Here is a 22494-nt window from a genome sequence, read left to right as displayed (position 1 = left end):
CTCCCAGGAGGGCGCGTGACTGACGGGATGTGTAGAAATGAGTAATATTTTTTTTAAAAACTTAAAAAAACCACGCTTTAATTAAATGTACCGTACTAGCAATGGAAGAACTCCACGACTCCAGGAAGTGGCCCCGAAGCTTGCCACAACGTAAGGGGACCGTGCTCATTTACAGCCAACGTCAATTTACCGTGGACAATTAGAGCCAAGCCGAAACATCTTCTCCATATCTCCATATATATAAAAGGCAAAAAAGTTGTGATTGTGTATGGAGATATTGCAAAGTATAATTTGCCCACTCGATCCCCCCCCCTATCCAGCACTAGAGGGCCCTGCTGGGTAGCTCTTATGTGTGAACGCACCTGTGTAAGTACCGTGACTTGTGCAGTTTCGTAACACGACTGTGCAATTTGCTGCGATAAAGAGGAATACAAAAAATAAGTTATTTTAAACATTCACCAACCCTCTGTGTAATTCGGACCAGATGCGTGCCGAGGAACGCTGCGCGATCCAATGCAACATTTTGCAGCGTGTTTACATTGATCTTTAAACGCACGCTTCCTTGCGTTAACATAGACTGCATTGAAGCTTGCGTTTCGTGGATATATATTTTTTTCATACGTTATAGGGTTGTGTTTAATTTCACGTAAGCGTAAAATGCGATTTTAAGTAACCACACACGCCTCATTTACAGGAATGTAGTTTGTTCGCGGCCTGCGTGGGTATGAAGCACCGGGCTCGCCTAGATGACTCTGCCGGGATCGAGCGCCTCTTCCTGGGCCACTGAGGTGAGTGATCGTGGGCGCTTTTCGGTCCGGTGTAACATCACAGTGGCGCCTCTACGACTACTGTTCTTATTAATGCGTTAAATGCACATCCGTGACGGGCCGCTTCATTGCAATTTCCTTTGTTTTTTTTTATTGTGTGTGCGTGCGAGACCGTCTATTTCTGTTTAATTGAAGGCTCTCGGCCGGGTGTAATCCACTGCTGGATGAACGAAGGCCCTCTCCCCCTCTCTCTCGGGTCTTGCGATGCCACCACGAAGCCCACTCGCTGCGCCGCGTCCCACGGATTTCATCGCTCCGTCTCCCAGCGTTGGCTGTCACCACAGCTCGTCAACCCGTATAGCCTTGGGGGGGCCCCCCGGCCCCCCGTGTTCCTGTACAGGGACATTGAGTTTGCAGGGCCCCATACGACGTACAGCCCGTTTCAATACAGGCAACACGGTGTTTTTTCTTTCGTCTATTCGTTTGTGTTTCTTCCCCCATTGTAATGAGACGTTTGTAGGGCGAACGTTGAGATTTATAAAGGCACAGGGTGACCCAAATACGTGTCTTGGAGCCAGCTGTGGCTTCTGTGTGGTTCAGCAACGCCAACACAGCGCCGTCTGCGCCAGTAGTGGTCGATGTTTTGCCGTACTCGTTTTCCTAGGACTAACATTTCTCAAATGTACGCTTTTTTGACGCTTTGGCAATCAACTATTTTTCGAGCAACGTCACGGGGATCTTTAATGTCCATCAGGAAGCATACCGCTCGTATGCAAAACGGCCACCGGTATTAACCAGGGGTGGCCCCACCACTTCAACCGCAAGGCCCTGCAACAAGCTGGAAACTCTCCACTGGTGGTACCTTGCTGCTGCTGCTACCCCGAGTAGATACTGTGTAATACTCTTTGGTTCTATTGGGTAAAGTCACGTAGGTAAAAAGTAAAATAACAAAAATCACGACGTTTCGGCCACAACACAGGCGGCCTTCATCAGGTGAAGGGGACGAGACTGTCTGGAGGACAGCGCTGGAGTGAAAAAAGCCACGCTCAGATCACGACCTTTAAGCTGTGTGAGAAGAAACAAAGCGCCTTGAAGAGAAGAAACAAAGCGCCTTCTTCTCACACAGCTTAAAGGTCGTGATCTGAGCGTGGCTTTTTTCACTCCAGCGCTGTCCTCCAGACAGTCCCGTCCCTTCACCTGACGAAGGCCGCTTGTGTTGTGGCCGAAACGTCGTGATTTTTGTTATTTTACTTTTTACCTACGTGACTTTACCCAATAGAACCAAAGAGTATGGATCCTAGCAGTCACGAAAGCTTTAAATCTAGAATACTGTGTAATACACAAGAGTGAATAACGCAAAGAACGGTCCTCGTGGATATTTGCGCAAAACCCACCTGCCGTGTCCTAGCCACCAAAAGGTTCAGAGTTTCAAAAAATAGCACGTGCGAATCATGAACCACTGTCTCCAGAGCACTGGATTGCAGGCGTCTGCAACACGCCAGCTCTAATCCTCTATTACCATAATTCCATCTGCGCTGACGATGTATGCAACGTAAGCCACTTTGGTGATTGTAATCAGTTGCGTGTTGAATGCTTTCGTTCCAGTCCATCGTACACAATGCAAGCGAAAGAAGCTGCTGTGGGGAGTGCAACAGCCACTGCACAATGTGGCAAACAAGATGAAAGGTGATGGGATGGGAAGCCACCGTAAAAATCTAATCCTACTTGCGTGCATGGTGAACCGTGCATAAGCGTAACACCACCGTCCCCATGGTGGTGTCTTATTTTGATTGCCACACGTGGCTGCGTGCTCGGCATGTAACGAGGCATCGATTAATCCGTGAACGTTGATTTCAATGAGCTTGCTGTGTGGTTCAGAGGTCAGAGTGGCGTTTCATTTTGATTGCCAAACGTGGTTGCGTGCTCGGCATGTAACGATGCATCGATTCATCCTTTGACGTTGATTTCAATGAGCTTTCTGTGTGGTTCAGGGGTTGGAATGCTGAGCTGGCATTGCAAAGAGCATGGATTCGAAGCCAGACAGTTGCCTGGGATTTAGCTGGGTTCACAAGTGAAGTAGGTTAATGGTCTAAGTCCAGTCACCAAATAGCTGCACAAAAAAAGCCATCGTATTTAATGTGGTTCTACGCTTAATGTGGCAGATAGCACGATCAGGAAAAAATTACAAAAAAACACGTTATTAAGTTTTATTTTTTTTTGTTTTTGCACGAACAATGCATGAGATGATGTGGTTTATAATTAATTGTTTGCCGTTTATGTAAAGTTTGTGCTTAAGAAAATTACGTGGTTTGATATGATATTTATTAATACATAAGTTAACGGAATGGACAAACTCTCTACAAACGAAATAGAAAAAAGTCCAAGGAACAATACAAATGAGACACAAGATTGAGACGAAAAAATAGATTATTGAATGAAAATTTGGGTCATCAAGTGTTAAATGAATATTGTGTACTGTACGTGGAAGTCAAGTCAATGGTAAAAATGTGTCTGAATACTCAGGCAAGTGTTGAGCGGTGCTCATCTCCTTGAGCGGTCCTGAGCCTTTGGTGGAAATTATTTTGTTTGTATAATCGGAACCATGCTCTTCATTGGCCAACCTCTTTAGATTTATATAAAAGTGGTGCTCATTAATCGGTGGCAGCTGGTGGAACTGGGCCTTTCGAGTGAAAAATGTAATTGGGAAAAATTACTGTGTGCAAGAAAGCCCTCCCTTCCCTCGTCACCTCCCACCCTCTTCTTCTCCCCTGCCCACTGCGTCTTCACCTCTCCCCTGTCCTTGCTCTCCCTCCCCCAAAGGGCTTCCATACACCACACGATGCTGATTACTGCTAGCGGCTGTCCGGATGACGTGATTGCTAAGCTACGAGGTGATTTCAACAAACTACAACATCAGCTAGTTGCTCTTAAACTAGTCCTGAATAGCTCCAAAACCAAGGTGCTATGCTTCTCACCAGGACTAAAGCAGGAAGTTATTTTTCCCCAATTACATTCCTTAAATAATTATCAAATAGAGCAAGTCAAGATCTATAAGTATCTTGGGGTCTTCCTGGATTCAAAACTGATTTTTGAAGATCACATTGATTATATTGGTAAAAAGACAAAAATAAAATTGGTTTTCTGTATCGACACAAGCAGTGCTTCCCCCCCAATGTTCCGTTTGGAATTGATAAAAGCTACCGTACTGCCTCTACTTGGCTACTGTGACATCGTGTATGAATCAGCCCCAAGTACTGTACTGAAGAAGCTTGATTCCATCTATCACTCGGCCTTAAGATTTACATTGAACTGCCCATATAGGACTTACCACTGTGATCTCTACATTGGGTCAAACTTAACATCTCTTAATGTTCGACGGCTTGTGCACCAGATCTTATTTATTCACGATGTACTTACAAAAAAATCTGCAGACTACCTGCTGGGTCTCCTCTGTTTTAAAGAACAAATTTGACCTCAGGTCTTCGCTCATTTACCAGCTTCGCATTCCCTATTGCCGTACAAAAACTGGAGGAAGGGCCTTTGCTATTGATGCCCCCAGGGTCTGGAATGCTATTGCCAATAAACTGCAACTTGAATCGCTACCAATGAGATCTTCTCTCAAAACTTCTCTAGAGGAGTTGTACACCCCTAGCTGCCACTGATATTCATTGGCGTAAAATAAGATAAAATGTTTCGCTCCAGATGATGCTGCAAAGTATTATCTGTATTTTGATTTAGCGTGCTGATCTTAAAGGTGCATTGAAAAATTTGATACTCTGACTGATGCTTCTGTTGTTGTGGAGTAACTCATGCAGCCAGCTATGGCTCTAGGATTTGGTGTTACATGTTATTTATGTAGTTTATTGTAAAAATTCGGTCACAGTCCCTGTGATCACTGTTAAGTTGCAATTATGGCTTTATTTTTTGGTGATTTCGTAAACGTTTTTTGGTTTGGACATGATTGTTTTGTTGTAGTACGGAGTTAGACTGATGGTCTTAGTCTAAGTTTTCTTGTGGTTGTTGTGGTTGTTTGACTTGTATCCCACTGGGATTTCTTGCACACAGCGTTGGTGTACGGTGCTTTTTTCAGGAATATTTTGCTGTTTTTTGTCATGGATTTTCTGTTTGTACAGTCACATAGTCACTTTAAGATGTTTTTCTCGTTCGTGTTTTTGTTTTTTTGTTTGTTGTGGTTGCACCCGATTCAAGACCCGAATGGCTCACAGGGCTATACCAAAATAAATAAACTGAAATGAAACTGAAATGAACCGATATATTTACTCAGCAGCCACCACTGCTTACAATAGATGTACGATGAATTATGGGCCGATTTATCCCACAACTCAGATTTTAGCTCACAACTTTCTAATTGTAACACTAAGCAGTCATCTGTGCTCGTGAAAGTAGATTTATACCATACAATCCCACACAGCACCAGCAGACTCATGCCAAATACCATAATGTGTATCAGGTGCCTCAGTGTACTCTCTTGCGTGCATGCTTGTGGTCAGGCTTCATGAGACCCGGCTGTACATGGAAGTGGCAGACAGCCTTATGCCGATCGTTTACACATCCGACTACAACATCACCTTCATGGGGCTGGAGAAGATGCATCCGTTTGATGCAGGAAAGTGGGGCAAGGTCGTGCAGTATTTGAAAGGTGAGCGGCAGCTGTGTAACAGCAGATTGATCATGAATCTAAACTACTAAAACTAAATTATTATTTTTATTTTTACCAGGTAAGGCCCACTGAGTTACATAGCTCTTTTACAGAAGCGACCTGGCCACAAATGATAGCTCAACGAAGTTGGCTTGTGATGTGGAAATTTCTAGCAGCCAAATACTCTAAATGCACGTTTCTAAATGTGGAGGGGAAAACCGGAGGACCTGGAGAATAATCCACGTGACCACGGGGAGAACATGAAAACTCCAAATATACAGGCGTCGGGGTCGGGATAGAACCCACGATCTCCTGTATACCAGACAAGGTAGTTAACATATCGCCACGGTGGAACCGCAAATCTAGCCAGGACTGAAGTATCGAATATGTTGATCCATGTGTTTAAAAAATAGGCATTCCAAAAAGTCAGCACTCTAGCTCTTGCAAGTTCTTGCCTAGGTTCTTTCATGGGATATTTGATACAAGACTGAAGCTTTGTCAATGACAATACGTAGAGACTTAAAAGTCACGGACAAACACGTTGCCGTAATGTAGTATAGTGATGCCAATAAATTGATGTATTAAAAGGTATAGGTATGGGAATGATGTCATATTGTCATCACAGGAGTGCTATAAAGATTAACCACCTGGCTGAATTGTTTAATTATGGACTCAATTTGGAGGCTTTACATTTGTGTGAGACAAGGTAAGAGCTATTTTTTTATTGTTCCATCTTTTGTGGGCCTATGCTATATTTATTTTAAAACAACTTTTCTAGGATCTCAGCTTTTAAAATACAATGTCCCTGCTATTTTTACAGTGCCTTTTCTAGAGCATCTCAATCGATTCAATATATTTTTACACAGTGCAGATTTTGCAGTCTTCAATATAAAGTCGTGCCACATTTTCCTGTTTGTAAAGTTAGACACAGCAAATGCATAAGGGCGCCACGGTGGTGAGATATTAACTACCTCGCTTGGTATGCAGGAGGTCGTAGGTTTTATCCCGGCCGTGACACCTGTATTTTTGGAGTTTGCGTGTCTCTTTCCCTGTGGTCGCGTGGATTTTTCTCCGGGTCCTCCGGTTTTTCCATCCACATTTAAAATCGACGTCCATTTAGATGATTTGACTGCTGTAAATTTCCACGTGATAAGCTACTTTGTTGAGTTATCATTTGTGGCCAGGTTGCTTCTGAAAAAAACCTATATAGCTCAGTGGGTCTTACCTGGTAAAGTTAAAAAATTGTTTAGTTTTAGTTTATAAGGAAGAAATTGTTAAATACAATGCATGTGTGCAGCTCTTGTGTCAATGCAATGTACGTGTGCGGCCCTTGAAAGCGTCAAAAAATAACTTAATAGAAAATAATTCACAGCCCTTTGTCAATCCACTCCTGGATGAGTGCCTCCCCACGCTGTGTGGCTGGTGGAGGTTATTGCACCACACTCTACTTTCGCCTGCTTGGCAGTGTGGGTTCGTGAAAGCGGTCTGCACAGACTTTCGAGTATAGTACAATACAACAATAGATTTTTTTTTTGTACAACCCTCGTAAAACCGCGCCGCTATTAATGTTTAATTTCAAGGATGTCCACTTTATATTTTGCATCCACAGATGGCTCTTTCAATAAATTGCATTAAAAGAGACAATAATTGATGTCAGTGGAAGCAATACATATAATAGTGACTTGAGAAACATCTCCATGACTTTTGTGGTCTTTGGGGAATGTCTCCTTTGCCTATGACCAATTCAGCATAAATGTGCCGAATGTTGTCGAATATTAGAAGCCAAGTAAGTTTGAGAGTGGCTATACTTCTGTTAAACGATTCGAATATTAAGACTCTGAAGGGTTATTGCAATTTAAAGATGATGGTATACATCCACGTCTCTATGCAGTGCAGTAGACAACTAATTGAGCATGCGTCTTTTCAAACAGCTTAGATTCCTACCAGTTGGGTGCAACTCCGATGAGCACGATTGCCTACGCACAGTGCGAAAGAAGTTCAACCTACAAACATGTAGTCGTACATTAAATTGACTGCGTCTCCCTCATTCACATGGGCGATTTTTAAAGCTGTATTTGTTTGTTTTTTCTCCCTTTCTCCACTCACAATAACCCTCCAATAATCGTCCGTTCCCATGGCGTGCGCAGAGGCAAACATGATCACGGATGATGTGCTGGTGAAACCGCGGGAGGCGGAGGAGAAGGATCTACTCGTGGCTCACACCCAGCGCTACCTCAACAGCCTCAAGGTCGGCAAGCCAGCCGCCGCTGGATCCGCACGCAGGACGCTCGCAATACATTCGAACTTTTAAAAGCCACCCCCAAGGTGTGTGCAGTGCTTGGACCCCCCCCCCTCCCCCGTGCTCTGTCCGATAATTGAGCCCCCCCTCTCTGGCTTGGCAGTGGTCCATCACGGTGGCCAGGATAACGGAGGTCCCTTGCGTCGCGGCACTGCCCAACGTGTTGGTGCGGCGCAGCGTACTGAGGCCCTTCCTGCTGCAGACGGGCGGCACTGTCCTGGTAAGGGTGCCACGGTGGAGAGATGTTAACTACCTCGCCTGGTGCACAGGAGGTCGTGGGTTAGATCCCGACCCTGACGCCCTGTTGTATATTTAGAGTTTGTGTGTTCTCCCCGTGGTCGCGTGTTTTTTTTGCTTCTCCCCGATTTTCCCTCCACAATTAGAAACATGCGTTTCAAGTATTCGGCTGCTATTATACATTTCCACATGCTAACCCACTTCGTTGAGCTACCATTTGTGGCTAGGTGATCTCTGAAAAACAGCTATATAGCTCATTGGGCCTTACCTGGTAAAATAAGAATAGTTAAAATTGTAAAGCTCAAGCTCACGGCCCATGTTTCTGTGAAACAAGGCCCTTTGCCCGTGCCACTGGAATCATGGGAAGAGCTATCTCCATTGTTTCGATTTACGCCTCCACACTCGGAGGAATTGTCATGATTCTGAGACGTCAATTGATTCACAAATCGATTATGTTTTTACCTGTGTGGTGTACGTAGAGTCTTTCGTGGTGTGAATCTGTCGATAAGGTCACTTGATGGGATCTCAGAGGTAGCTCTGTGACATCTGCTTTGCTTACATTAAGAGTTGACATGTCTACCATGCTGACTGTTTCAACCACCATACTGCAGGCTAAAACACTTCTCTTTCTGCTTCTACCCTTGAGTTTGGAATTCACTCCCATCGTATTTCCCCCCCAAGCAATTATGACATTTCTTAATGAGTAAAGGTGTGAAATCTTCTCCTTGATCGTGTTGTTTTTGCCCGAGTTAAAGGGTAAGTCCTTCCACTTTGAAAACAATAAAAAAGTGTTGCTTAAGTGTTAAACTCAGAATTAATCATGTGATGTGTGGTTGGTCAATATTGTAAGCTGTGCAATAGGTCAATTTCCTATGTCATAAAGCTTACAAACTTATGAGTTTTCTTGTGTTGGACAATCATGTTAGGCAGGAAAGCTGGCGATGGAGAGAGGCTGGGCTTTCAACATCGGTGAGTAATAAAACACATTAGTGTCGTGTATAATACACTCACATCTCAAGATAGCTGTTTAGATACGGTGGGCATATTTATTTTCATAGAGAGGCAGTCAGTCATAGGCGGAGGAAACAAGGGAAGTCTTGAGCCTAGACTCTTCATCAGGGGCAGGGAATAGTATGTATGTTGAACTTCTTTTGTACCGTGCATAGCCAACCATGCTAATCGAAGGTGCTGGAGAAAAACAACAAACTCAAAACTATAAGTCCCCAGCACGAATTACTGGGGTGGGTGAGAAGTTATGGACCATGGTGGCAGCAGAAGAGAATGAGTGACCTCCCGCTGATTGTAGACTTCGGGGCTTCAGTAGAAAGCCTCGGTTTCTGCAGTTGAAAGCACGCAGAGTGGAGGAGAGTGAAATAACGGGAGAGGTGCACGGAGGATTTTGATGACAGTGTGATCTTGAAAATGATCTGGGATTGGATTGGGAGCCATTGGAGGGATTGGAGTACATATTGAGGTACAGTAAAACCTTGGATTGCGGGTAACTTGGTCTGCGAGTGTTTTGCAAGACGAGCAAATTTTTTAAAATAAATATTAATTTAATAAACGAACGAGGTATTGCAATACGAGTAGTACGTATACGCTTTGTCTGCCCAGCGTCATGTGATCACAACTGATATACGAGTGCTTTGGATTACAAACACGTTTCCGGAACGAATTATGCTCGCAATCCAAGGCTTTACTGTAATGTGGTTTTGTCATCAAGTGTGGATAATAAGGCATCATTCAAGCCCATAACTTTATTACACCTAGAATGCGTGTGGGTAAATTATATATGCAATATAGTGGGTGACACTGACAATATTTCGGTGGATTCCAGGCGGCGGTTTTCACCACTGCTCCGGGGATAACGGTGGAGGCTTTTGTGTCTACGCCGACATTACCTTGTGCATCAAGGTCAGTTCACTGCCTTGGTTTCTACGCACAAGCAGAGAAGACCCTGCGAAGTAAACAGTAAACACTGCCATCGTTATATTTGATCTCTTTCAATCTTCTTTTGTACTTTCAGTGCAGCTGAATTATATCGCAATGTTTCTGTTGGCTTTATGATACAAAAGCAATAAATAAATTTACATCCAGAACCCTTGCAGCAAGCGGTGCATCTCTTTGTGTCGGAGGATGGCATCGCTGAATAGCTTCTGAAGTCGGCATTCTTACGTACGCTGTGCTCACATCTTTTACGTGGCCTCCAAATAATTTTCATCACATGTCATCCAAAAGTTTTTTTTATTCTCTCAGATCCCGGCTGAATCACGAGTGGCTGCTCTGATTTAAATTCAGGTTCCAAGCGATGCCAGCTCAGTGCTCTGACTTGGATTTATACAACTGCACCACTGGGCCACCTGAAAATTAATTGTTTTAAGTCACTGGAATAGACAAAACATTTGTATTGACTCATATTACCAACATGTCTGCAATTGCAGTCTTTACCGCAAGCTAATAAGACACCTGCCAGGCTTTCAGCAGTGGAAATGCCCACACACCAATTATGCTCTTCCTATTTTGCTTTGATGTTGCAGTTCCTCTTTGACCGTGTGGACGGCGTTGCCAGAGCCATGATTGTTGATCTGGATGCCCATCAGGTATGACGACGCCGTGACGGGCATGATTGCCATCTGTTCTGTGGACTAGGAGCACGGTTTTTCTCAGCAGACCCTTCCCATGGTGCAGTAATAACTTTTAGGCATTACCGGGTACTTCCATTTGTATGTTTGTATGTTGAAATTCTTTCGTGCCGTGCGAAGCCAACCGTGCAAATTGGAGGTGCGGGGGGAACGGCAACAAACTAAACACAAATCAATTCGAAAGAAATTTGGTTTTCAATCTAAATTTAAAAGTGCATAGCTCCAGTGGCCTCCTAATATCGGACGGAAGAGCGTTCCACACGGCCCCAAAAGCGCATCTGAAAGCGCGCGATGCGGTGACCACCGTCTTTTTTTCGATGGCCAGCTAAAAGCCGCTGCGAGGACGACCGGAGTTCGCGTGATGGTTTATGCTCCTTAACGAGATCAGCATGATACTGTGTTTCATTTGTGGCAATCGCTTATTGTGTAATGAAGGCGACCTTATAATGTATTCATTTGGCAACCGAAAGCCAATGCAGCTCAGCGAGCACTGGACAGACATGGTCGGATCTTGCAGTACCCATCACGATATGCCAAACGCTAATTCGTGGAAATGGCCAAACGTCCCGATGCGGGACCCTCCTGGGTGACCCTTTAGACGTGGTGCGGCTTAACTGGGAAAATAGAGGAGATTACAGCGTAAGTTGCCTTCTGTCAGGAATATGAGAATACAGAGCTTTATTCCTCCGACACACATCCATTCGGACTATTAGGAGAGCGCTAATGGGCATTTCATCTTCATTAAAGGAAGACTGAACCTAAAAAACACAGCTGTTGTGTTGGAACATGTTTAACAAGCTGCTAAGTGTAAAAGAAGCAGAAGTTGCCAGTCTCAGACTTGAGTTTCTTGTTCACGTCCAGCCCTTTTGGCTTTCCGAGCAGCTATAAATCGGCTGTCAGCGATCGCGACGTCAATGTTTCTTAGGCCGTTACTGTGCGCCGTTATTCGGTCACTCGTCACAAATTCGGAGCGGCGGCGGACTCCACGCATGCAACAACTGTCATTGCACGTGGATCGCCTGCAATCTCGAGGCATCGGCCTTCAGTAACATTCACGTCTCGGCTACGTACAGGGCGATGGGCTGAATGCGTATTCCTTTAAACGAGCGTGAGCCACGTGTGAGCCGATAACGTTTGTTAACTTAACACGGAGGCTTTCGCGACCAACAGCATTCATAATAAATATGGAAATATGTACCGCATATTTTATCATTAACATAATCCATTAGTACAGAGTTCGGCAATGAAAATAACAAGAAGAGCCATTTATACAAATTTCGGTAGAAAAGATTCAGTACTGTATTTCAAGAGCCGCAATGCATGTGAATACGAGACGTTGGGTCTTTAATAAATAACGTCATGAAGCAGTCCTTAAAGAGCCGCATGCGGCTATGGGGCTGCAAATTGCCGACCTCTGCATTATAATTTATACGATTACAATAAACTCCCCTCTAATATTTGCACCGTATAGGCTCACAGTCATGACAGTATCCTGCTCTATTTAAGACCAGAAGCAGGAAAACATCTTCACAATTCTGGAAAATCGACCGATGAAGTCGGTTGTAATCACCCGCGAAACGTCGTGCTCAATTGCAAATGTTGTGGCTTTACTCGCCATCGCACCGATGTGCTGAAGTCGTCGCTAATTGGCACGTTTTGTTCACGTCACAAACCTTACTGATTGGCCATGTCGGGTGGCGCAGGGCAACGGACACGAGCGGGACTTCATGGGCGACAGCCGCGTGTACATCATGGACGTGTACAACCAGCACATCTACCCGCACGACTCGGCCGCCAAACGTGAGAAGGCTCTTGACTGTTACTCATGCATCCTTGGCCCCAGTAAAGCTGAGAGTGTTGCATCCGACGGTTCGACGGAAATGTCACCGTTGCGTCCGCGACCCGTCTCCTAGCGATCGAGAGCTCAGTTCAAGTGGCAGACGGCTGTCACTCTGTGGACACGTCGCCCCGTCGTGATGCGCAAACTCCAGCAAATTTGCGCACTTCGGTTGACGGCCGACATTTCCAAGTGAAGGACTGCGATCCTCAAAGGAATGGCGCCGTCCACCGTGGTCGCCTCCCCCCGCTCGTGATCCGTCTGTGGATCAAACAAATCACTCGAGAGACACCAGGTGTTTGGCAGCAAGAGCAGTCGATGCGAATTCTGTCGCAAGAGGTCACACGTTTGGCGCAGTGGTCCCTCGCCGACTATGCGTGATGAATGTTGTGTTGGTGTGGAGGAGGTGGCCGGGTGACTGTGATCCGTGACTGATCCGGGGTTTCAATGCAATGTAGTCCCCCATTAATGAACCGCGTTTTCAACCTGATCACCAGTTATTTATGCAACAACAACTAAAACGACAGCATCTTATTCAATTCCTTTCTACGTGTAATTTTGTCAAATACTAAACAGTGTTTGGACTGGCAGTTATTAAATATTAGACTGGATTAAAGAGACCTTTTGATATATCAGGAGCAGGCCTGTGATGCCTCTTCACTGCAAGATGTTCTCAAACATGTTCTCAAACATGTTCTAGGAGAGATCTGCATGGACAGTTTGTCCCATGACACGACACTGATAGCACAATTGGACTGTAATTGGAGAAGAAGCAAGCGAGGCTCACTGTGGATGTTATGACTAGGTGACTCCTTAACAGATGGATGCTCGGCAATAGCTTACGGAGTCTATCGGGTCTTTTGAGCACTTTGTTTACAGAGGGGATTCTGAAATTTAGAAACGGCTTTTCTCTCTAAACTACATTTCGAAATCACTGCGAGGATATCGGTTCTATTTTTTTCAAAATTAAAAAACAATCATTTCTTTAAACAAAAAGGTTTTGGCTTTGTTCTTCACAGAGTGCTGATTGTCGTGGAGTGTTTATGCTTAAGTGAAAGATAATGAGATTAGGTGTCTTATCAAGCTTAGCTTAAACAAAAGACGAACATTAATTACATTTGTGTTTGAACATGAAGACAAGCATATTTGCAGTATTTCCTGTTCTCAATATGTTTATCATGCTTTCATTAGTCACAAATAAAGTTTAATTAATAAGTAATCATACTTTTATACTTTGCAACGTGCTGCGCAGTATTTGATCACTCTCAGAGCGAGGGAACGACTCCAAGGCGCGAGGAGAAATCACAGACAAGCGGGAAAGCAGCCGAGCAATGAGGCGGCACCAAAAATTGCCCAAGCTCTGCGGTCCTCTATATATATGAAGGTGTTGTCGGCCAACTAATGAGTAATTACATGTGTGAGGAAATCAGACGACCTGGAGAAAATCCACAAGTGCGAGGAGGGAACGCTCGCTTCCATACAGATGGAACAGGTGGAGTCCACATTTTTGCTGTGCTGCCTTCTCCTGGCGAGTGCAGGGTATGGCACCTCCTCAACGCCCGTGAGAAGGGATTTATACTACAAGGCGTGTGCCAACACCGCCCGGCTAAATAAACATCGTCTATTTGTTGAAACTTGTGTGGGTCGATTGCATCCGTGCAGTCCGTACAAAATCGACCAGTGTGGCATCTTCATTTCTCGCGATGCACCACTTTTTCAGCAGTTAGTCCTCCGTGATAAAACAAGGGATCCATCTCTCCAATTAATCCGAGCGGCCTGAAAACTGTAATCCATGCTCGCTATACTGCAGCTCAAAAGAAGATTAGAGTGGCTACAAATCTGTTGCCTGACACAAGGGCACATTAACGCAAAACCTCACGCAGACCAGAGTGGTTGCAGCCTCCGCCCCCCGCACGCTGCGTCACCATTGTGGGCTCAGGACTGCCGACTTAGCTCGTGAGAAACAGCTTGGTGCCGGTTTGGTTATTTACGTGGTGCCACACACAGCGCAGGGACAAAGAGGACATTTGCCCCCCCCTGCCCTCTGATGCACGACACGCAAGGCCAGTGGCCCATCGGCCCATCGCAGCCTTTCACTGCGGAGGCTCAAGGAGGATTATCGGCGCGGCTTGGCAGGTCCCCCGGATTGCGGCGTCTGTCGGTTACAATGCAACGCGGGGATGACTGGGCACTGACCGCCACTTACGCCATCATACTGCTGCTGCTGACGCTCTTCGCCGCATTCGTTTGCCTCTTTGTCCTGGTGTTCACGCTGAATCTTATCAGCCTGGGCATGCGAGGGGGAGGCTCAGGTTGAGGTGCCTTGGTTTGCTCAAGCAAGACAACCTTGCCTTGAGCACATCTGATTTAGAGAAGCGGTGAGAGGTCAACTGATGACAACAACTGTCCAGGTGTGGATTTTCTTCATGCGTTTCGCATTGGCTCCACAATTTCATGCAGTGTTTCTTATGTTATGCAGGCAATGTTTGTTTAACTGCATGTGTTTGCGTGTATGTGTGTTTAGCTTTTTTTCTCACCAAACGTACCCAACCGTGATAATCGTCTCGCCTTCTGTTTGGCACGATGCCCATCGTTTCGTTTCATGTGCTCGAAGCCTCGTTGATTCCCGAAGAAGTCAATGTTTAGGCTGTGGATTTAATGTATTCATTCTCCTTTGCCTTGTCGACAAAAGCAGTCAATTCTTAGGTGTGAAGTGTTGGTGTGAGGTGTGCACAATATTTTCACCCTCATTATTATTGGGTCAGATAATCGGTGAGCTCGCTTAATGTTTTACATACATAAGTAGCCAATTAACCTGTTTGGTCTTCCTCGAAGCACTACAGTTTCTAATAATGTCACATAATTATCCTAGTCTGTGTCTTCAGACTAGTTAATTTCATTTCGTCCTAGTCAGGGCACACTTTTACCTGTTTGTGGGTAGTGGTAGTCAATGTTCACTAAAATAAATAATCTTGATTTGAAGCTTTCGTGACTGCGGGAATCCATACTCTTTGGTTCTTTCGGTAAAGTCATAAAAACAAAATTTCTACCTACGTGACTTTACCGAAAGAACCAATAGAGTATGAAATAAATCATTTGCCTCGTATTTCCAGCACCGATTTCGTCGAACAAAATTGACCCAGCTCAAGTTTGGGCGCGCCGAAAAGAGCCCGGCACGAAAGACGTGCCAATTCGGCAGAGGACGAAAATTGAGAATCGCCGCCGCACACCCACCGGCGCTTTGCGCGTGCGTGCAGGCGGCATCCGCTGTTGCGTGGAGCTCGACTGCGGCACGCAGGACGCCGAGTACCTGCAGAAGGTGCGCACGGCGCTGGAGCGCTCGCTCCGAGAGTTCACGCCCGACGTCATCGTCTACAACGCCGGCACCGACGTGCTGGAGGGGGACCGCCTGGGCGCTCTGTCCATCACTCCACAGGTACTGGCGTGCCCACGGTCAGCACCGCCCCCCCCCCCCCCCCCCCCCCAGCACGGTCGTCACCTACCTCCGTATAGCGGGGAGCTGATCGGCGACGTGCATTTGCTTCTGTCCTGGTTGGTTGGGTGAGCTGGAAGACGGCTTCGCGAGCAGTCCGAATATATAAAACGCTATCGGCGAACTTTGGAAACGTGCAGTGGTGTTACTACGTGAAACGTGGTTTTAAATTTAAACTCGCATGCAGACTCGTAGACTTAAAGATCCTTGGACCTTCTTTCGTTTGGCGAGTTGATCATTGTTTATGTGTTCATGTTGAGGTTCGTGAGCCAGTGGATGGCTTCAGCAGTGGTCTCGTGAATATCTGTGAGCAGACACAGCCATCTCTTCGACCAGATATTGGTCGCCAATATCAAGCCGTGAACACCACACAGTAACGTCACTGTGCACTTTTATCATTCGCTGGCAGCATTTCAGAAATTAATCCGCCCACTAGCTCACTTGACAACCTCGACATGAAAGTCAAAACGTCGCTGATGAACTCTCCTGCCAGTCGAAAGAAGACCCAAATGTGGAGCAGTTCCTTTAAGGGCCGAAATAATCTCTTTGACTGGTCCGTCTGGCTTGTGTTCTTAGGGAATCATCGAGCGCGACCAGCTGGTGTTCACGGCCGCACGCAGCCGCGGCATCCCCATTGTCATGGTGACGTCGGGCGGCTACATGAGGCAGACGGCAAGAATTATCGCCGACTCTATCCTGAACCTCCGGCAGAACAAGCTCCTCGGCTAGGGTCCAGACTTCGAGACTTCGAGACTTCGCGGCCCTGCTCGGACACTGGCTGCCAACCTGAATTTGCATGATGTTAATTTTTTGAAAATACAAAATGGTGTATATTGTCGATGATGAGTTTGTAAAAAGTTAAAAAAATATATATGGATAAATGTTTGTATATTTTGCCAATTGGTATGTCCATTGGTAGAGATTATTTAATAATTTTGGGTCTAACACTTGTGCTGAGTGGTATTATAATTGTAACGGGTCCATCAGCTGGCGGCCCAGAGGCCACGTGACACACAAAGGCTCTTGGGAGTGTTCCGCTGAACTATGGCCTGCTGAGACATATGGTTCACAGAGACGTAAAGAGATGCGGATTAAAAAGATGAAAATGAACAAGGGAGAGATGAGATATCTGGAGACGAGAGGTACAGACAGTAGTCGTCACATTGACATCGTGTGGCCTGCCAGCATGCCAAGTTTTGAAGAATCCTGATCTCTCATGTAGGTATAAATGGGACACTTTAGAAATGGGTAAGGATACTGGGGGGACGCAGAGTGCTGTGTCTGTTCTTGGTTATAGAATAAGAATATACTGGAGGAGTCCGATGAGCTAGGAAGCTCTTAGTTCACAGATGTCCAGTACTCGGTTGAGATGAAAAGGATTCAAACGCTGAAGCCGGCATTCACATTTTGCAAAGTCCACCTTCGCGGAATCCTCTAATCATGTCTCTCATCATGTTTGTTTTGGGAACATTGCAATGTGTGGTGACTACATTTTCTTTATCGCTGTGATTGAGGCAAGTCACGACTCACCGCCCCACACCCCATCCAGGCGGTGCGTTAAATCGTCGCAATTCAAGATCACAATTAGGTGAAAGAAAATGTTTGTCTCTTCTTTTTTTTTACACCATGTTGATGGTGTTCTAATTCTGTCTTGTGCAGTTTTGTTTGATCGTTAGCTTATATGTGACGTGATTTCATTAATTGTTAATGGGCTGATGCACTAAAAAATTATATTTACATGTGGAGAGACAGAAGGGAGTTCTGCTTATATTTGCTTTTAACCATGATGCTCTATGGCAACGCATTGAGTTTGCGTACTGTATTTCTTTTTTTGCGTTAAACAGGCTCCCATGGTTTACATGGAGTGCTCTCGTCAATTACATCTGGTATTCCAGCAGCGTTTGTTTAACAAGACTCTGCTGTTGAGACCCAGAATGTCAAAACCAGTCCATGGGTTTCTTGTATAAACAAATGCTGCTTAAAAATGTTCTTCAGTTTGCTGATGGACTCAAGAATATTGTACGATGCGAGGCACAGAATGGGGGTTTCTGCTTATCATTTTTATTTATACGTCGTAAATAATCCACTCCGACCAGTGCCGGATGACGCTAGTGCGGGGCCTGTAGCATCTAACCTATAAAAGGCATTTTTTGTCTGTCTGTCCCTCTGTCTGCGTACGCTCGCTTGCGGGGGATTTGGCTCTCAGACCGCGGGGTTTAGGCCGAAAATTTTTTGCCGGGCGACACGCCCCGGGGCCCGCAGTGGGAATAGGCCATTTCGTTTTCCCATCCCTAAACTTGAAAGTGGTTAAAATCGGGTTCTGGTGCGAATCGCATTTATTTATTTATTTACTTTTGCCGAGCGGCTCGCTGCTGCGCATGCCAGAAACGCCGACACGAGTTGCCCCTGGCAACACACAGACGCCGTCGCTGCAGGGAGGACGACATTTCTCATTCGCGTTTAAACCGCTGACAAACCCGGTGGCATTGGCATGATATGAGCCAATGCTAGCGAACTCGAGGGGGTGATTGTGCCCTGATGCTGACTTGATTGAGGGCGATGTTGGCACGTAAAATAAAGATTGATTGAAACACTTTACAAGAGAAGGCTGCAAAGTGGGACTAAAGCTGAATGATAGGGAAAAAAACCCGGAAACATCAGGTTGGCGAAACAGAAGCACTACGCTTATTAAAAGGAAATTGACCAAATTTGTGACAGAGGGGGAGCAAGATCACGATTGGGGCGACTTTGGACAATGTCATTTGAGAACGTGAAGTAACGTACCAGTCAGTGTGCCTGAAGAATACATCTTTAGTTACACTTCCTTCGCGCCGTACGTAGCCAGCCGTGCTCGTCGGAGGTGCGGGGGAAGGACAACAAACTAAGCACAAATGAGTTTGTCAATCTAGATTTAATAGTGCATAGCTCCATTGGTTTCCTACTATTGGAAGGAGGAACGTTCCAGACGGCTGTGTAAGGGCTGATGCCCCCCCCCCCACTCCCCATTAGGTGGGGGCTGATCTCACTCACCACGAGCGGGGGGGGGGAGCGCCACGTCTAATTGGTGGGGACTGATGCCCCCCTCACCCCCCCCACGCGCGGGGGGGGGGTGCGACGTTTGCCTCCCCCACCCCCGTCCCATCCGCGTTTGTGTCTCTCGGGGTCCCCCGCGCTCCCGACCGGGTGACCGCCCTCCCCACCCCGTACCAGGGTCCTCTCTGACCGACACAGCTAGCGGCTGGCCGACACCGCCTAGGGGTTAATTACGCGCGTGCCCGCCCCCCCCCCCCCCACTCGCACGTCCTAACCGCGCGGATTACGTATGTTGGGATTTAATTAATTATTTCCACGACGCCGTTGTGTTAACAAGGCGAAGGGCCACGGGGGTTACTGACCAACTCGCTGGCAGCCACCGACGCTCCGGAGCGGTCCGGATATTAATGAATTAATCGGCGCTCGCGCGGTACCCACCCACTGATTTTCTCTGCGCGATACCCGCGTGTGCCTTGCCGTTAATACTGCGGTTCTCGCGTGTACACGCGCTGGCGCGGGCAACCGTTTGTATTTTAATATGCGCGCGCGTCATACACACTCTGATTTATAGTCACCCTTACACACCATCGTGCGCCGATCGCTGTCCCACCGCTCTTCACACACACACACATGCACCACGCGTCACAACGTCAGTCTGTGCTAAGGGTTTATTCCCGGAGCGAATAGTGAACCCCTGTTCAAGGCCCCCTCCAGCCAGCACCCTTCGGACAGCGCCTAACCTATCACCTGGCCGTCGCAGAGTGCGTCTATCCTCCAAGCTCGAGCTGACTGCGAGCTGGGCTGAATTGCCCCCCCCCCCCCGTACTTACTCACCTTTCCAGCTGCACGATGGGGGTTGGGGAAGATGCCCGCCTCGGAGACTTTGCCTGGCCAATCGTTTTCAGCTGCACCCTGCAGGCGTCCCACGGACGCTGAGGACGGCTGGTATTCTCCACCACTCCAGAAGAACTCTGACCCAATTTTCCCTCCTGGCCCCCTTATGTTCCCAAAGCCCCTTAATCCCCGGGTCATATTACGTCATCCTGCACATCCTATTGAATCCTCTCTGCAGACGTTTTGAGCGCTCTGGCCGTTGGGGGGGGGGGGGTTACGTCCTCCCCCCTCTTTCCATTGTCTCTACCTGCGTTCCCCACCGCTGACTCACCGATAATCCCCTCGGGCCCTCTCTCTTAAATCCTCCGATATGCCTAGGGGCTTTTCCCTCCCACCCCACTGTTTACACTGCCGCAGGGTGCTTACCTTGAGGTACCATCCCCCGTGTTGTGTATGCTTAATCGCGGCCGGCCTGTAAAGCTCTATGCCCCCTTTTTGGGGGGGGGCGCCATGTAATCCGGTCTGGGGGGCTCAGCCAATCTGCGGGTCCGGGGAAACCGTGGAACGTCCCTGTTAATGGGGTCCTCTGGTGAAACCCATCGTACCACGTGATCCCTCCTCGAGACCCTACGGGGGTGCATGCGAGTGTTTAGTGGGGCGTGAGTGCGTTCGTGTAGGGGGGGGGGGGGTGCGAAGAGAGGGTAGCGCCGGCTGAGTTGCTCCGCTGCGGTGGCACCACAGCTGCAGAGGCGCATCTGAAAGCGCGCGCGATTATTGTCATGCTTTCCATAACATGGATTGTAAACTTGGCCCTGACTCGCTATTAATGAACAAAAGCGCGCCAAGTAAGCAACGAATCATTTAGGGTTGCACGCTTGGAACTACCGTGCACAGAAACTGGGACACGTGGGTCAGAGAACAAATTGGTAATTGAGACGCGAAGCGTGGACCGAAGTGGCCTTGGGCAGGACGAAGCGAGCAGGGATGATGGCAAATGGGCGAGAAATGGTGATGGAATGGCAATTCAAACGAGGAATCGCATCGGAGGACGACCACAGCACAGATGCAGCGACATCAGCTCCCCCCCCCCCCCCCCACACACAAGGGCCGTGGCAACGGCGTGGGATTACCTTCATCCAGCAGTGAATAGAACATGGCTGATTGGTGACTCATTTGCTTTGACGATTTAGAAAATCCTTCCAGGGAACCTTAAAATAGTTCGGCATTGCGTTTCGAATGATGCTCGGCACACGCATGCTGTCATGTTCTCTCACCTTTACAGTAGACAGGCAGATTGTCTTTAAATAAAGGTAAAACTTAAATATATTGGCTTTTGGTGTGATGTCTTTAAATATTTTGAAATGCACAAGGACTGTTGGGTGCTAGTTTTCGGTACTATATTGCTTACGACCGAGGAAGGCATCCTGAATATGCCAAATTTTAGCAGATCTCGGAAGCTAAGCAGGGATTTGAGCCGAGTGAATGGTCCGATCGGAGACTGCCTGGGAATACCAGGTGTTATAGGCTCTGGCTGAGAAGTGGCCAGGAATGGCAGTACGGAACACAGAAATACATTGAATCTAACCACATTTGTATTTGGCGTTATCCCCTTTATTACAATCTCATTCGCTGTGATTCTCAGTTCACGTTCACCACCAACCCTTTTCTGTCACGACCTCTGCAAAAGATGGGGCAATTGTTCCCCTACACATTCAGCACGCGTTTGCAAACTTCGTGTCGTTCGGCGACCTCTCGTAGGAATACAAACAATACATCGACGAAAGCACAACGCTTGATTTTATTTCAGAATCCATCATCCTCCACTGCTTACATCCAGATTTCCGGCTTACCCCAAAATTTTGGCCTCCAACAAATTATAACGAACCCGAAATTACAGCTGACTCTAAATTCCAGTTTACCCTGAATGCCGACTTCCTCCGAATTCCGGCTTACCCTATATTTATTCAAAGTTGCGCATTTTGATGTGACGTCACATATAAATTTTGACTTACCCGAAATTACAGCTTACCGTACAGTACTCTGAATTCCGGCTGAGTCCGAAATCCGACTTACACCCCCAAACTCCAGCTTACTCTGAGAATCTGGCTTACCCCCCGACTTCCAGCTTACTCTGAAAATCCGGCTTACCCCCAAAAATCTGGTTTACTCTGAAAATCTGGCTTACACCCCGAATTCCGGCTTACTTTCCAAATCTGGCTTACCCCCCCCCCCCCCCAATTCCGGCTTACTCCTAATTTCAGGCCACCACCAAATTCCGGCTGACCCGAAATTATAGCTCTGAATTCCAGGTTGCCCTGAATTCTGGCTTACTCTGACATCCGGCTTACCCCCCCCCCCCCCCCCGAATTCCGGCTTACTCTGAGGATCCGGCTTACCCCCGAATTCCGGATTATTTTGAAAATCCTGCTTACCCCGAATTCCGGCTTACTCTGAAAATCCGGCTTTCCCCCGAATTCCGGCTTACTCCAAATTTCGGCCACCACCAAATTCTGGCTTACTCCAAACATCGGCAAACCACCAAATTCCGGCTGACCCGAATTTTACAGCTTACTCTGAATTCCAAGTTTCCCCAAATTTCGGCTTACTCAGAGATCACCGGTAATAATCCAGCTTATTACCCACCACGGGACCGGCTGGGGGGGTGGGGGTGAAGAGGAGGCGTGATCGCGGC

General features: G+C 46.9%; 1 protein-coding gene across 1 annotated transcript; it reads left to right on the top strand.

The window, feature by feature from the left end:
- Positions 1–270: 270 nt before the first annotated feature.
- Positions 271–21128, top strand: HDAC11 (histone deacetylase 11). The gene is made up of 12 exons (XM_032972224.2): positions 271–366; positions 695–788; positions 2373–2453; positions 5279–5427; positions 7575–7675; positions 7830–7946; positions 8890–8932; positions 9801–9877; positions 10501–10563; positions 12309–12405; positions 15700–15878; positions 16512–21128. Exons 3-12 carry the CDS (start codon positions 2386–2388, stop codon positions 16662–16664), a joined length of 1047 nt encoding a protein of 348 aa, XP_032828115.1. The 5' UTR covers positions 271–366; positions 695–788; positions 2373–2385; the 3' UTR covers positions 16665–21128.
- Positions 21129–22494: the final 1366 nt, after the last annotated feature.

This window comes from Petromyzon marinus, chromosome 48 (assembly GCF_048934315.1).
Source record: "Petromyzon marinus isolate PM22_M1 ecotype Great Lakes invasive population chromosome 48, UKy_Petmar_22M1.pri1.0, whole genome shotgun sequence".
Classification (NCBI taxonomy): Eukaryota; Metazoa; Chordata; class Hyperoartia; order Petromyzontiformes; family Petromyzontidae; genus Petromyzon; species Petromyzon marinus.
Note: the sequence above shows the minus strand (reverse complement) of the source record. Positions and strands in the feature narration are given on the sequence as shown.

Excerpts from the sequence above, each read along its gene's own strand:
- HDAC11 (XM_032972224.2), top strand. The coding sequence starts at position 2,386 with ATGCAAGCGAAAGAAGCTGCTGTGGGGAGTGCAACAGCCACTGCACAA. Across the intron at positions 7,676-7,829 it reads GCTACCTCAACAGCCTCAAG|TGGTCCATCACGGTGGCCAG; the intron begins GTCGGCAAGCCA and ends CTGGCTTGGCAG. Across the intron at positions 8,933-9,800 it reads AGGCTGGGCTTTCAACATCG|GCGGCGGTTTTCACCACTGC; the intron begins GTGAGTAATAAA and ends GGTGGATTCCAG.